Here is a 16,863-nt window from a genome sequence, read left to right as displayed (position 1 = left end):
AGCTCCTTCCTTGTCCCCTGCCAGTCTTTTGTTAAAAGGCTCCAGCAATGACATGGCATGATGACTCGAGACCACTGCAGTCAGTCACAACATTGTAGCGGTGACATGGTAAAATCATGGAGATTATTTTGGCCAGTGATTGATGGCAGTGGATTCATGTTGTGTCAAGACAATTCCACTGGAGTTGGAAGAATAGAGACCAGCAGGGAATCAGGAAAGCATGAGTACTGGGCAGACATGGTGATTGATAAGATGAGTATTACTACTTTTATTATATTATATCTTTGTCAGCTGTCTGTAAAGAGAGAGAGAAAATTATGGGGTTGGAAAACTCCTTTAACAACTTTCCCTGCCACCAACGTAGACAAAAATCAGTGATCCAGACTTTAAGGCTTAAACAGGTATGTTTGGTTTGCTTGTGTAGCTCTAACGCTATAAGTATTTTTTTTTTACCTTGTAGTATGGTCCAGAGTGCTATATGTGTGAAGAAGAATGCTCGAAACCTCGACCACCCGGGTGCCCCCATCGCTGCAACCTGCCATGTCACCCTGGGGAGTGCCCAGTATGCCTCCAGATGATTAGAATTAAGTGCCACTGTAAAATCAGTAGTCTTTACATCGAGTGCAGGTACGGTCAGTGTACGTCTTCATATTGTATTATATGTATGTATATCCTATAATATACAACACTCTGCCATGCTGGAAACTAAACTGAAGATTATTGGTAGTGAAGAAACAAAGAAAGAGGTAACAACTCCATGGAGAATAATAATAATAATACATTTTATTTATATAGCGCCAACATATTCCGCAGCGCTGTACAATTTGTAGGGTTCAAATACAGACAGAAAGATACATTACAGAGAAAGTCATTTCACACAATGGGACTGAGGGCCCTGCTCACAAGAGCTTACAATCTATGAATACTAGTCAATGAGTTAGAGGAGGAATACAGAAAGCATAAGTGGTCCCAAGACTTTTCTAGTGATCTATCCATATCCTGAGACATGTTATGGTACAATTTGGTTATGATCACCAAACTCGGGATCTCAACTATTGGCTGTGAGTTTCCAGTTCTTAAATACTCTCCTGGGGAGAAGGGAAAATTCTGTCCGGGAAGACAATAAACACAAGACTCTGGTAAAGGTGAAGGCTTCTAAACGACATCCCTACAATCCATTTATTTCATAATAACAGGTTTAACATCTTAGAACTAGGTTTCATCCATTAGGCATGGTGCCTTTATGGCATTGCTTCCAATCAGGATTGCTGTAACATTTATACTGACCGCCAGATTTGGAGTCGGGAAGGAATTTTTTCCCCTGAAATAGGACAATTGGCATGAGCCTCATGGGGTTTTTTGCCTTCCCCTGGATCAACACTGTAGGGATTGTAGGGTTATAGGTTGGACTTGATGGACTAATCTCTTTATCCAACCTCATCTACTATGTAACTATGTAACTATATGAGGTATGCATACATTAAATGAATAGCGACAAGCACGACACCTCCTGTTTCAGACAACAAAACTTCTTTCATACTTATTGACACCATGCGCACAGGAGAAATGTGCAAAAGAACTTCTGAGATCCATTATGCAGTGATCAGCCCAAGACGTACCAAAGAAATGGAGCTATGTTTAACCCTATATGCTCTTCAAACTACCTTCTTGCCTATCAGACCAACATCTAACAGTCGATTCATGTTGTAAAGTTAAACCATGTATACTATATATCATGTTTGATAGTTCATTAGCATTTGCATCATTGTATCTCTCTATAGAAACAGTCACAATACTAATATCCTTATCTGCCATAATAACAAAGACATCTACTAGTATTAGTTCTTATAAGCCCATGGTTTGTTATGTGAGGATGGGTCTACATGATCTCTTGACTCCTGGTTATTCGTAAGATCTCCAAAACTATGGAGCTCTGTTTATGAAACATCACGACACCATGTAGCACATTTTGGGTGGTTGTTTTGCTTCCTGGAAACCATCATGTTGAGGGTCATTGTGTTTGTCAGTTTGTGTTTCGCAATAATAGTTTAATAAGTTTTCTTTGGTTTAGAAAACTGACTTTGGCCAGCGAGGAAGAGAAGAATATGTTGACTTCATGCAAAAATCAGTGCCCAAAAGAGGTAAGGATTGGCCGAAGAGGTCTTAAATCTGCCATGTTTTACTGTCCCGTAAGAGTATAAGGTAGTTCAAGTTCAATGTACTCAACGTGATAAGACATCTGGAATGTGATGTTTTCTACCTCGATAGTAGAATATTTGCTGTAGTAACATGTTTGGCAGTCTGAGACAAGCTCTTAGTACATTTGGATATTCTGTAGAAGCGTACATAGACAGTTGCCAAACTTCTTAAAGTGGCACCCCTGCATTTTGTTTTAGCTGTGCAAGGTAGTCACCAAAGTAGATGTAATATCTGTTATTGCTGATGCTGTCACCCATGTCTAGTACCTGGAACCCTGTCTAGTCTCTATTTCTGAAAAGCACTGTAGCTCTAATACTAAAAGGTATGTCCCAGGACCTTTACACTGCGTGGAGGTCCTCACCAAATGTCCTGGAAGCTGCACCAACTGTGCTGAAAACGCTGGTAAAGGTATTATCACTTGAGTAGGAGTAGAGCTGCCTCCAACTCTGTTCAGTGCAGTAGCTTCTGGCAGCCGGATAAGCTGATCAGATGCCCACCAGATACTGATACTATCCTATGGACTAAGCAAAAGTTTTAGGTAGGTGTGAAAGAATTCAGGAAAATAAGAATACTGTATATACTCGAGTATAAGCCGAATTTTTAAGCACAGTTTTGTGCTTAAAAGTAGAAAATGACTGTGAAACACATACACATTAGGTATCCCTGTGTCTACTGAATATAGGGTCTGCAGTGCTCCTGTTCCGTCGGGAAGGGGTTAATAGGAGGGCTGCAGATCCCCTATATTCAGCCAGGCTGAATTCCACGTGGGGGGAAAAAAACCCAGTCCTCATCCTTAGGGAAGGGGCAGACAGACAACCAAAACACCCCCTCCCCTTCCCCAGCATCTACTGCACCCAAAAACCATTTTAATTTTTGAAATTTCCCAGTAGCTGCTGCATTTCTCCCCCTCGGCTTATACTCGAGTCAATACGTTTTCCCAGTTTGTTGTGGTAAAATTAGGGGGGTCGGCTTATACTCGAGTATATATACGGTAATTTGTGAAATAGAAGTGTTATTAGTTTATTTTTATCAATTAACAAAATAAAGTGAGTGAACAAGAGAAATCCAAATCTCATCAAGATTTGGTGTGAGCTTTGCCTTCCATCGATTCTTCTTGGTACACTTACAGATAGTTTTTGTAGGACCTCGGCAGGGAGGTTGTTCCAAACTTCTTGGAGAACTAAGCACAGATCTTCTGTAGATGTAGGCTTGCTCCAATCCTTCTCTCTCTACATGTCATCCCAGACAGACTGGATGATGGTGAGATCAGGGCAATATCATCCCTTCCAGGACTCTTCCTCCAAAAGGTGGTCACATCAATTAGTGATGTGTTTTAAATTTCATATTTTTAAACTGAGTCATGGAGAAAATCCTCTGTGAAAAGGAAAGGGAGAGGGCACATCTGAGTCAGTTGTCTTAGTAAAAAATACGCAAATCTATTCTCCAGGATGTAATTAGGAGAAGAGTGCCTCTGTATGCCGCCCTCTAGAGGGTAGCCTCCTTAACATCATGCATGACTCAGTTAGTAAGCCTACTAACATGATGCGGATTTAATTGCCAAATTAGTATTTCTATTCCAAAAGGAACAGATTCCCAGCTATGGACAGCGCTGTTTCGGTCTTTTGGGCCTCCTCAGCATAGCGCAGGAATATTGATTTGGCAGAGTGAGAGACTATAGACCAGGGTCAGGGGATAATCATGATTATCCGCTGACCTCAGCTGTCTTAGACATATGAAGTGGTCTACTTGAGGAGAACAGGAGATGCACAGTGGACAAGTCAGTGACCTGACATATGGAGGAGCTGTGGCTGACAGTTGGATAGGTTAACCAATTGTACACTGTGATGTACCTGTTAGAAGCATTTGAGCACCGTGTGAGTGTCCAAAAACCAGACGTCCTGGTATAAATGTTCCACCGGTTGAGAACCTTGTCATCAAGTCCTTTAGCCAAGCAAATGAACAAGTTCTAACCACTCATCATGATCATCCGAGAAATAGATGGAGAATCTTTCTCGGAATTAGAAAATAATTGGAGAACGTCTCTGTGGATTTCAGTAGATCCTAAAGGTCACCATACAGTTTGGTTAGCTGTTGAATGAACACTCCTTTGTCAATCCCTCCTGACCCCCATAGGCATGTGAGGAGAGGAGAATAAGCGATAAGCCAGACCATCTCCAATAGTGGCGTACCATTCTCGAGAACAAAAGAGAAGGCGACATGTCCGACCCTTCTTTCATTGTAGAGTCCACAGGTCCGGCCGACATTCATCCAATGTTCATGGTCACCTGATACCAGTTATTACCGTATTTTTCGGACTATAAGACGCACCTAGGTTTTAGAGGAGGAAAATAGGGAAAAAAATTTTGAAGCAAAAACTGGTAAAATATTTAATATATGGGAGTTGTAGTTTTGCAACAGCTGCAAGGCCACATTGACAGGTGACCCTGCAGCTGTACGGGGATGCATAGAGTGGTTTTTTTTGCGGGGCCAGAAGTACTTTTTAGTTATACCATTTTGGGGAATGTCTATTTCTTAGATCACCTTTTATTGAAAAAAAACCCGGTGGTTTATGATATATGATTTTCTACTTTTATATATATATTCTAGGGACAGGAGGTGATTTAGAACTTTTATTTATTTCATATTTTTATTATATATTTTTAAAGCTTTTTATTTTTTTATTTTATTCCCCCCCCAGGGGGCTTGAACCTACGGTCACTTGATTGCAAGTCCCATAGACGGCAATACAACTGTATTGCCGTCTATGGGACATTCTGTCTATTAGTATTACGGCTGGTCATAGAGACCAGCCGCAATACTAATACAGCAGTGACAGGCCTGGGAGCCTCATTAGGCTCCCGGCTGTCACCCGAACAGGTCGGCTCCTGCGATATCGCCGCGCAGGAGCCGGCCTGCAACTTCACAGGTATGGGGCCGGTGCGGACCGGCCCCGGGGAAGAAGGGGCCGCCGATACTGACCCGGCATCCGCTGTACTAGAGAGGCGGATGCCGGCGAGGGATAGACGCCAGCACAGGTGCCGGGGCCTGAGACATCGCTGCGCTCCTCTGCCCTGCATGAAGCCAGCGGCGGGGGGACGGAGGAGCGGAATAGCATCACTCCTCCCGCTGCTGGCTTCATGCAGGGCAGGGCAGCGATGTCTCAGGCCCCGGCACCTGTGATGGCGTCTATCACTTGCCGGCTTCCGCCTCTCTAGTACAGCGGATGCCGGGCGCCACATTCGGACTATAAGACGCACCCTTCTTTTCCCCCCAAATTTGGGGGAAAAAAAGTGCGTCTTATAGTCCGAAAAATACGGTAAATTCATATACAGCCTATAATAGCGTTGGGAAGTTTATTCCAGCGCCAAATAATGAAATAAACAATATAAAAGAAATCTTCTCATGTTATCCAGGCCGCGGCGGTTTCTCATACTCTTTGACTTCTGTTGACCTAATTAGTCTCTAAGTAAACCAAAAAAGATTTTTTTTTTTTCCGCTTAGTTGGGACAGATATTTTTGCAGCCGTGCCAGCTGACCTTCCTGCTTTACTTGAGCTATTTTCAGGGAATCAATAAGAAAAAAAAAAAAAAAAAGGTTTTGTGCCATTGGATTAGCTTAAGTCAGATCTCGCAGTAATGCATTAGGCAGGATTCGGAGCACTGGCAGGCAATTATACAGCCATTATCTTTGCTTCTTTTTCAGCTGACATATCGGGAACTGTATGTTTAGATAACATTGTGGGGTTTATTGAAGGACAATATAAGCCGTCGGAGACGCAGACTTTTCGTAAAGCGGGGTAGAAAATCATAATGATAATCTTTTTAACTACAGCAAAGAAGATAACATTGGAACGAGAAAAAGTTTTTGTTTTTCAAACTTTTCTTCTTTTTGCTGAAGTCTTGGAAAACTTAGATTACGCTGAGGATCAAATAAATGGGGGATAAACTGTTCTCTACGTTGATGAAGCTTTCAAGGCTCCTCTTGTTAACATGTGTAAGGAGGTTTTAGCATTTGACCTTGGGCACCTTCACAAGGACTCAAAATAAAAATTTCGAAATAAATCGGTATCGTCTAGTTCTAATATCTGGTGTCCTCCCTTATTAGCTTACCCATTCCACTCTTCTTAATTTCTATAAAATAGCCACTAGCTTCTGAGACTGTTCTATGCACCCTTGAGAAAATGGATGCCCATCATTCCACTTACCGTATATACTCGAGTATAAGCCGACCCGAATATAAGCCGAGGCGCCTAATTTTACCACAAAAAACTGGGAAATTTTATTGACTCGAGTATAAGCCGAGGGGGGAAATGCAGCAGCTACTGGAAAATTTCAAAAATTAAAATGGCCGGAGTTTTTGGGTGCAGTAGTTGCTGGGAAAGGGGAGGGGGTGTTTTGGTTGTCTGTCTGCCCCTTCCCTGAGCTTGAGGACTGTTTTTTTCTTCCCCCACTTGGAATTCAATCTGGCTGAATATAGGGTATCTACAGTGCTCCTATTAACCCCTTCCTGATGGTAAGGTTTTTGCTGACTCGAGTATAAGCCGAGGGGGGCTTTTTCAGCACAAAAACTGGGCTGAAAAATGCGGCTTATACTCGAGTATATACGGCTCGTATATAATTTGTGTGCTCAAATAGGGATCCACCCCGTAATCCATGACAGATATACCTGGCACTCTAAGGTACTTGATATTTATTTATTATGCTTACTTATATTGCGCCATCATATTCTGCAGCGCTTTACAGACATTAACAGTCACTGTCCCATATAGGGCTCACAATCTACAGTCCCTATCAGTATGTCTTTGGCATGTGGGAGGAAATCGGAGTACCCGGAGGAAACCCACGCAAACACTGGGGGAACATACAAACTCCTTGCAGATGTCATCCTTGGCAGGATTTGAACCCAGGACTCCAGCGCTGCAAGGCTGCAGTGCTAACCACTGAGCCACCGTGCTGTCCTACTTGATATGAATGCAATTAGTTTTATTGATAATTCATAACCTTTCACATTTCAATCTTCTTCAGATATGGATTTCTACAGTAGGAGGATGAGTGGAAGGATACTGGAGAAAAGGCTTAGCGTGGCCAGAGAAGGAGCATCCTTCTCTTCTTCAGATTGACCAAATTATCTCGTTTACTAAATAATAATTTGTCATGGGTTTTCCCATGAATATAACCATATTTAAATTTGTAGACAATTAAAATTTAAAATTTTTTGCAAATTTAAGTAATTAAAATTTTTGCAGAAATTTTAAAATATTTACAGATCATGTGGTGACAATTTTTGTGCAGATCAAATATGTACAGTAAATGTATATTACATTACACAGGTTTGGAGAACACTAACATGTTTTTACCAAGAACAGACCTACAATAAACTCAATGTTATCATAATGTTTATAGAGAGAGATAATACACACTGCCTGAGCCTTTATCAGCAAACTACAATTAGCTGACCTGACTGCCTAGATCTCAGAGCAGAAGATAACAGCTCTGAGAGCAAGCACAGTCTGGAGAACTCAGCCATCCTCCCCTCCAGAGAGCAGTGAATCACATAATCCGTCCCTGATCAAATAACGGGTCTCTCCTTACATGTCGATAGGTTGAGCAGGTCTGTCAATATTCCCTGCTGTCCATGGTTAGGGCTGAATCTGCTGACTAGTCTGCTTTAATACCACTTGCCAAGAATGAACATACTAAACAGAGATGAAGACATTAGGCCTGTAATGATATTAGTCACAGTGGATCGCTTTTAGTTTTATTCTCTGCAGCTGAATCCTGTGTCTCATATGAAAACAATTGTCACATTTTGTAACTTCTGGGCTCAGACACCACAATCTTTCACGTTGTATTATCCCCCTCGTTGTATAATCTGTCACTGAACTGCATCGAACGCTGTTACTTATAACATATCCCAGTCATTTTGTCATCAGTAAACTGCTCATACGCATTATGGAAGACATTACCTGTCGCGGATACAGCACACACCACGTTCTCGCAGAAATTGCCCGGAGAGCACATTGTGCTTTATAAAGTATGCACAGACTGTCCATGACTTGTGTCATGGAGATATTTCATCATTTTCTAGCAAAACGAGGGCTTGGGGTTGAGAATCTATGTGAGAATCTTCTAGCGAGTCTCCTCGCCTAGCAAATAGGGAATGGTTTGTCTGCGCGTTTGTCAAAGGAGTTTTAAAAGGTCAGAACCAGAAATGTGAGTTGGGCTCTGTTCACTTCTACGTGTCTTGGAGTTTTTTGAGAAAATGGTGGTGGTGGTGGTGGGGGGTTTCTGCCGGATAAACTTTTAGGGTAAATTCACGTGAAGGAGTATTGGATCCAGATTTTGGCCTCAAATTAATCTGCACTTTCCAGCCCTCCGACTCTCTTCTTTTACTCACTGACTAGACTCGGGTGATCGGGCCTAGTCAGCAGATGGTCGCACCCCACCGCTGATGACGTCCATGCAAGGTCGAGCAGGACGTTCATGTTTTTCAGTGGCCTGCTTCAGTCTCTGCCTCATGTTGAATCCAATGGGAGGTAGATTAAGAACAGAATCAAGTTCTCATTTTTAGGTGGGATCTGTCTAAAAATTTTCACCAGATTCCTTCATGTTAGCTTACTCTTAGGGCTCGTTCACAAATGGGTTTTTTTGGGGGGCAAGGCTAACCACAACGGGATGCCAATGCAGTGCACCCCACTCCTGACTAGGCCCGAATGAATGGGCCTAAACAGGAGCGTGTCTCGAGCCACGGACGCTGCAGTAAGATAGGTAATGATAAATCTTTTTTCACTACTAGCTAGCGGGGGAAAAAAGCGAGCGCCTCCCATTGTTGAAGTCAATGAGAGTCATAATCCACTAGTCAAAATCCACTTACAAAAAACTCCATGTGAACATACCCTTAGGGCTAGTTCACACGGGGCCAAAGGGGTGGATTTTGACAGCGGAATCCACGTCATAATCCGCCCCTTTACAATGGTGGTCCATGGAGACCACTAGCTGAAGAAGCGAGCCGCCCTTTCTTCAGGCGAATTCCGCGGCTCGCTGATCTCTGGCAATCACCGGTGTCGGCCCATCCATTTGAGCCAACTGGGGTGGGGGAAGCCGCGACCGTGACATTGTGGCAGGTGGGTTTGGACTATATTTTGACTTGGCTCCCCGAATCAAAATATGGTCAAAATCTGCCCCCCCGTGTGAACGAGCCCTTAGACTACTCGATGCCCTCCATGACAAGCTATTGAGATCCATCAGTTGCTGTCGGTATCTGTCATGTAAAGGATCTGGCACTGAGTCATAGTTTATATATGTAAACAGGGCATTACAGTGGTTTATTTTGTGTATTTCAGTTTGGGGCACAATCTAAGGTAGAGACTGTTGCCCCCATGTTTGTATCTTTGGGGCAGGGGCTCTATGGGAATTGGATAATGGGGGAAAAAAAGTGAAACCGTTAGATAATGGAAAAGATAAAGAGGAGAAAATATGTCAGACTGAGATTGGAGAAGCATATTCACCCGTCCTTAGGTGTGACAGGGTCACCCCCTTCAGGAACTTTCATTCAAGGCAGTAGGAAACAGAGGGCAGGAGATTTCCCAGTTTCCCTACACCCTGATGGCGGTATGGCTAGTATGGCATCCCATGCTGGCGACAAACCTGAATGAATGGTAAGGACAGAAGCATTCATCATTACATGTGAGGCCGGGTTCACACAATGTCTTTTGCCACGTAATGTGCCACGTAGACGCCGCGGGATCTTTTGCAGGCCGTTTACGCTCCCATTGTTTTCAATGGGATCCGGTACCGTATATGCGGCGCTATTTTGCGGTCGTGATTTTGCGGCGGCCGCAAAATAGTGCCACGTATACGGTACCGGCTCCCATTGAAAAGAATGGGAGCGTATGCGGCCCGCAAAAGATCCCGCGGCGTCTACGTGGCACATTATGTGCCAAAAGACATCGTGTGAACCCGGCCTAAGGGAAACATGCTAACAGGTCATGTCTACCTTCTACCTACACCAGACTAAGCCTGAAGAAGAGTTGTCTGGATGGCAGAACCAACACATTACACACCTACTGTTAGCCTCCTAGTCATGGTGTCTCTCAATGTATTTTATGGTGAACACACCCTATTACGGAATAGGATTTTATGGTGAGCATATACAATTATCTGATATTACAACAACCATAAGATCCCAATCGTAACATCGATCATACGATGACTACTTTCAGAAATATGTTCATGAAAATCCAATTTGTATTACAATTCTTGTCATATACCGCAGTGAATTGACCTGGAAACTGTACGAAATTTCATCTGTAAAAAAAACCCCAAAAAACTAAATATCATATAGTATATGTTTTCTTTGCTTTGGTTTTATTCTTCATTCTTACCATCCATACTGATTGCATGAGAGATGTTATGCAGAATATTTGGGTGGTCTTTAATATATCTATTATCAGAACTGGGGTACACGTTGGAATCCAGCCAAAGACAACATCTGTAAGGAGTTTGTATGTTCTCCCCGTGTTTGCGTGTCCAAAGACATACTGATAGGGAATGTAGATTGTGAGCCCTATATGGGGCGGCGATTGACAGCGTATAGAATATATTTTATGATAGAGTGTACGGTCCAGCGCTTCCTTTGTTTAAAAACTTTGCTTTTATTGAAAAATCCTAAGAGCTGCGTCGGCACATGATGGAGGCATCACCATGCAATATTTTTCTAATTCTGCCATCTCACGTACTGAATTCCATTGGCGACCCCTTCCCTTCTCATACAAGCATCCTTATCAGCTAATATTACAGATCTGTACTGTATCAGCATGTCCTTAGGCTTAAAATGTGTATTCCATTCAGATTTGTTGGATATTTTCTGGTTTGTTCAATGCAATTTGGATGGGAATCGGGCCAATTTCTGGGGTCAGTGCATGCATGGTCAACATTAAATGTAATGTCTTCCTTCTGATTCCGTTTCAATGCATTTACACAGCAACAAGCGAGAAAAGTATTTCATCTGGTGTAAAGTATTTGTGATAGAAATGTAACTTTATTCTTCATTGAGCTGAGCCTTGATGGCATATGGCTACATGAGTTCACACCTACAGTCATGTGGACTTCAGATGGGCGGTACTCCATGAATATGGGGGCTGCTTGCCATATGATGCTTTTTTTTGGTTCTGTGTTCCTTTTATTTCATATTGGTTTTTATTTTTACCAGAATTAATTGTCTTTGGTATATATTTTAATTGCTTGTATTGTGTTTGAAACCTTATTTTATATGACTGCTCTGTTTGTCTAATATTAAAGGGATTCTACCATTAAAACCTCTTTTTTGTGGATAAGACATCGGAATAGCCTTTAGAAAGGCTATTCATCTCTTACCTTTAGATGGGATCTCCGCCGCGCCGTTCCTTAGAAATACCGTTTTTTACTGGTATGTAAATTAGTTCTCTGGCAGCGATGGGGGCGGGCCCCAGCGCTGAAAATGCGATGGGGCCGTCCCCACCGCTGCTCGAGAACACGATCCTGCGACGCCTCTATCTTCCTCCCTTCTCTGTCGTCTTCCTCCTGCGTCACCTCTGACGCCTGCGCAGTTGGCTCTGCCAGTGAGACACTAATAGAGCCGACTGCGCGTGCCGGCCGGCGGCCATTTTTGGGAGGCCACTCTTGCTCTTGTAGTTCAATGCAGGAGCGGCCTCCCAAGAATGGCCGCCAGCCGGCATTCGCACTCGGCTCTACTGGTATCTCACTGGCAGAGCGAACTGCGCAGGCGTCGGAGATGACGCAGGAGGAAGACGACAGAGAAGGGGAGGATCCAGCCGAAGATAGAGGCGTCGCAGGATCGAGTTCACGAGCTGCAGTGGGGATGCCCCCATCGCATTTTCATCACTGGGACCCGCCCCCATCGCTGTAAGAGAACTAATTTGCATACCGGTAAAAAACGGTATTTCTAAGGAACGGCGTGGTGACCGTCTTTGTCTAACAATAAGTTGGTCACGTTTCCATTGCTAGAATGCGTAGGGTTGAACCAAGAGAGCGACTGTTCACAAGATGATCATTCCTTTAGCCATTTACTACTGTATGTAATATGTATGGCCATATTAAAGCATACCTCCAGTTCTAAACAACTTCTCGTAAATGAATCTTACAGGTAAATATAAGAAATGTAATCTATCTTATTAAGGAGATCTATTTCCTTCCGCACTTATATTCAGCCTCACAAACAGAGGAGGGAGGGGTGGGTAGAGTTCTCCTACCAGCTGGTTAATTATTGCTTCTTTATTTGCACTTGTAGCCTCTTATCTACAACCTAGCCATGTTAAAATAGTTTAGATTAGCATAGCGTAAAGAACAGCAATTATTTGAGTGTTTTTCTAGACTCATATGTAGAAAGTAACTCTGCCTGGAAAGTGGAGAAGAGAACATATCTATTTAATAAAGATATATTACAAAGTTTCATATATAATTCTTTACTGTTCATTTATGAAAAATTTTAGAACACTTTCCAATGAATTTTCTTCCTAATTTATTGAACTTGCGCATGGTTTGTCCTGTTAAGATCATTAGAGAATATAATTGACAGCTTTATTGTATGCTTAACAGAATTTTTCCCACTTAGTAAGCGCTTAGAAAGTTCTCCACCTGGGTACATATTCACACCAGAATCCCTTACGAAGGAGGTATCATCATGAGCAAAATGTGTAATGTGACGAGTGCGTGGGGGTTAGCGGAATATCTGTTGGTATTCGTGTAATTGCACGTATCTGGTGGTTTGGCGTGGTCGCGGGGATTCACTATGGCCAGTCTCCAGACATGAATTATTTGTCTTGGCTGCAGATGATCTTTCTTTTGCTTCTGCGGTTTGTCCTTTCTACACCAGTTTTCTCTTTTTTCATCGCGGCGCAGCAGGTCCCTCTTTGTATTTGAGGGTCTGCAAACATTTACTTTTGTGAAAGGTCTTTCCTTTGTCTCTTCACGTGGTGTAATTTGATGGTAGCTGCCAGATTTCCTGCGGAAGGAAGCTAAGTGAACCATAGATATCGGGCTGTATTAATGTGATCGCTAGTCGACTACATTTCCATCTGGACTTTGCTCTGAAGGCATGGTTTTCCTCTCAAGTTAGAGCGAAGAGTCAGATACCGTATCGAATATGATTGATAGTAAATTGTATTGAAGGTATGGAGTTCAGGAAGTTGGATATTTAATTTCAGCTGTCACATATTAAGAATATAAGTTCTTCATTGCACAGTCTACTCTTCGTATTTACTCCAAAATATAAGGATAATATTTATAGGCATTACATTAGTATTATAGATGTGTTAACGAAACAATAAATATTAAAAAAAATGCCAATCCCATTTGCCTTATGTAAAATATTAGCAGGAGGCCCCGGCTTCGCATGAGTACATTTCATCTTTTTGTTTGTGTAGTGGCCCCATATCCTGGTGTGAAGTTGTGTGTATGTATAGACTAAAAGAACCTGCAAGTTTCTATTGGTCCATAAGCGCCATGTGTAGTGTTGAGCGAATAGTATTCAAATCCTAATTTCGAATTCCTCGCTCCCATAGGCCCTTAGCCCCATTGCGATCGGCTGCTCCCATGCATTCCTATGGGAGCAGAGGTATTCGAATCTAGGATTCGAATACTATTCACTCAACACTAGTCATGTGATATGGTTATCAGTAGAGATGAGCGAGTACTATTCGAAATAACACGCACCCATAGGAATGAATGGATGCAGCCAGCACGCAGGGGGTTAAGCGGCCGGCCGCCGGCAAAGTCCGCTTCCATTCATTCTTATGGGTGCGTGCTATTCGAACCAGCCGTTTCGAATAGTACTCGCTCATCTCTAGTTATCAGTGAAAAACCTGTGATCGGTTGTTATGGAAACCTGGAGTAAAGCTACGTGTATGTGACTTTGAGTAACAGTGTCATCCACAGCACCCTGCCCCTTTAAGGCTGACTTACAGCAGTGAAGAAAAATGGCTGGGTTGTTATGGAAACTTGGAGTAAAGCTGTGTGCATGTGGAGACTAAGCGCTTGCGAGCTTCTATTGGCTTATAAGGGACATGCGACCATGTGTATGGCAGTTGTAATATGAGCGAAAGACTTGCAGGCTTTTATTGGCTAATGCTGAGACCTGGTCTAAAACCTTCTCGGACACCTGATGTACCTGTGTGCCAAATTTGGGGAGGATTGGTCCAGTGGTTTGGTCGCGCATAAAGAACAGACAGGCAGAAACTTCTTTTTATATATATAATCTTCTATTTGTGTCCCAGGAGCTCATCCATGTCCGCCTCTTCCTTACTGTCCCGTTTCTGACTGTAAGACAACTGGCTGAAGCAGGTAACTCCCTGCTATACTATGTCTGCAGTGGGATGTAGCCCCCTTGGCTAAGCTACGTGCCTATGCACAAATATAGCATCACCAATTTACAAGGATTGATGTCTCAGTTGGCATGTATCCAGATAGATCAGCAAGAGGTCAACCTTTTTGTTCTCAGAATTTCTACAAGACAATTCGAGCCAGAGTCGTGCAGGAAGGGGACAGTATCAGTATTGTTTATTTCTAGGTTTAGGGTCCCTTCAATTGCAAGATTTATCTATTATACAGAGTCCTCTGTATTTCCTCCGCCAGACTCCGACTCCTTCATAAATGTCTGACAGCCATGGTTAGACAGAATCATTAAAGTTCCTGTAAATCGGAAAAAAACCCAGTGATTGACTTCCTAGGAAAGTAAACATGTAACAAACTATACATCTAATTAATTACACAATATCACTAATTGTATAATATAATTAAAAATAATCAGTAACTTTTTTCCGACTCCGACTCCACCCATATCTGGCCCTGACTTTGATTCCAAGGCTTTGACTAGATAGGTAATGAATGGTGTTTGTGCAGTGGTTTCTTCACATGGAATTTTGACGTCACATGATGTGCTGGGAATATTCATCTGACACATACAAGAGGCATGCACTGGCCACAATACAAAGTACGGTATATGCTGTGCTTTAATATACAGTAGAAAAAAGAGAAGGTGTCCTAACACACACCAGGGCAGCAGACGTCAAAACCTTCATTTTCTACCTTACTGTTTTCTAGTGATGTTAAAAAGTATCAGAATATATCACAGAGAACTTTAGTCTTGTATGCAGTGCAGTGCGAGGCGTACCACCATGCTATGAGATGCTGATCTGACTGGCCATTCTGATTGGACAATTTGCACTAATTAGCATATGGACACCTTGGACTGAGGATAGAATAAGGGTGCGTTCACACGATGTAAAATGGAGCGCAAGCTGGCACATATACTCGTGTCAGCATCTTGCACGCTCAAAAAGATCCCATTAATTTCAATGGGAGTTACGAGCGTATACACCGTGTAATTTTGCGGCTGCAAAATTACGGGCGCAAAATAACGCGGTGCATACGCTTGTAACTCCCATTGAAATCAATGGGATCTTTTTGAGCGTGCAAGATGCTGACACGAGTATATGTGCCAGCTTGCGCTCCATTTTACATCGTGTGAACGCACCCCAATGGGACTGAGCTGTCACAGCCACTAGAAAATACATGGAAACCCGGGGAGAACATACTGTACAAACTCCTTGCAGATGGGGGCCACACGGTGGCTCAGTGGTTGGCACTGCAGCCTTGCAGCGCTGGAGTCCTGTTCAAATCCCGCCAAGGGCAAAAACCATCTGCAAGGAGTTTATATGTTCTCCCCGTGTTTGCGTGGATTTCCATCCCATATTCCAAAGACACACTGATAGGGGAAAATGTACATTGTGAGCTCTATGTGGGGCTCACAATATACATAAAAAAAACCCCTCCTTTCAGATGTTGTTCCTTGCAGGATTCGAACTCAGGACTCCAGCACTGCAAAGCAGCAGCTCTAACCCCTGAGCCACCGTGCTGCCAGGACTATATGTTTTAATCCTTCACATTTTGTGTTTTTTTCAGCTCCCTTGTGGTCATCGATGCAAAGAAATCTGTCACCAAGGGAATTGTTCACTTCACTGCACCCAAAAGGTTAAACTGCGATGCCCATGCCGTAGGATTAAAAAGGTGAGTGGTGTCCTTCAGAATATTCCATGTACTATGTACAGCCTTAGTTGTAATACCACTATGTGTCTTCCCGATACGCTTCTGTTCTTGTTATCAGCTCTTGTCCTGGTTTCCCCCCCCCCCCGTTTCATAATTCACTTCAATGACTTATTTTATTGCTTTCCGCCCTTTGACCAAATCTGTAATCGAACAACTAAAAGTCATGAGCTACACGAGCATTAAACTGTTTTCCAGAACTCCTGTATCCTGAGCAAGTCATCGGAGGTATTCTCCAAGTGTCTCTGTGGTTTGGTACTTTGCCACAATATACAGAACAAAAGATCTAGTGATGGGGAAGTGTATTAGACATCCCTGGGAAAATGCAGGCCTTTCCATTGAGTGGCTGCTGGTGCAAAGCAGGTTTACACTTAGCAAGCTGATCCCACACGGTAAAATATTTGCCTGTACAGAAGCAAAACTACATTTTCCCATATTAGTCACCACCTCTTGTAGGTTTTCTGTTTTTTGCAGTTGGACGTTTTTAGGTTAAAGGGATTCTACCATTAAAGCAACCTTTTTTCTAATTACCACGTCGGAATAGCCTTAAGAAAGGCTATTCGTC

At 42.8% G+C, this 16,863-nt stretch overlaps 1 protein-coding gene across 2 annotated transcripts in view; it reads left to right on the top strand.

The window, feature by feature from the left end:
* NFXL1 (nuclear transcription factor, X-box binding like 1) overlaps positions 1–16,863 on the top strand; it is a 74,223-nt gene that overhangs the window by 47,944 nt on the left and 9,416 nt on the right. For both annotated transcript variants that reach the window (XM_075261528.1, XM_075261521.1), the window contains exons 18-20: positions 461–627; positions 2,072–2,141; positions 16,158–16,262. In XM_075261528.1, coding sequence (XP_075117629.1) covers positions 461–627; positions 2,072–2,141; positions 16,158–16,262 — 342 coding nt within the window. The remainder of the gene's footprint in view (positions 1–460; positions 628–2,071; positions 2,142–16,157; positions 16,263–16,863) is intronic.

Source organism: Leptodactylus fuscus, chromosome 1, assembly GCF_031893055.1.
Source record: "Leptodactylus fuscus isolate aLepFus1 chromosome 1, aLepFus1.hap2, whole genome shotgun sequence".
NCBI lineage: Eukaryota > Metazoa > Chordata > Amphibia > Anura > Leptodactylidae > Leptodactylus > Leptodactylus fuscus.
Note: the sequence above shows the minus strand (reverse complement) of the source record. Positions and strands in the feature narration are given on the sequence as shown.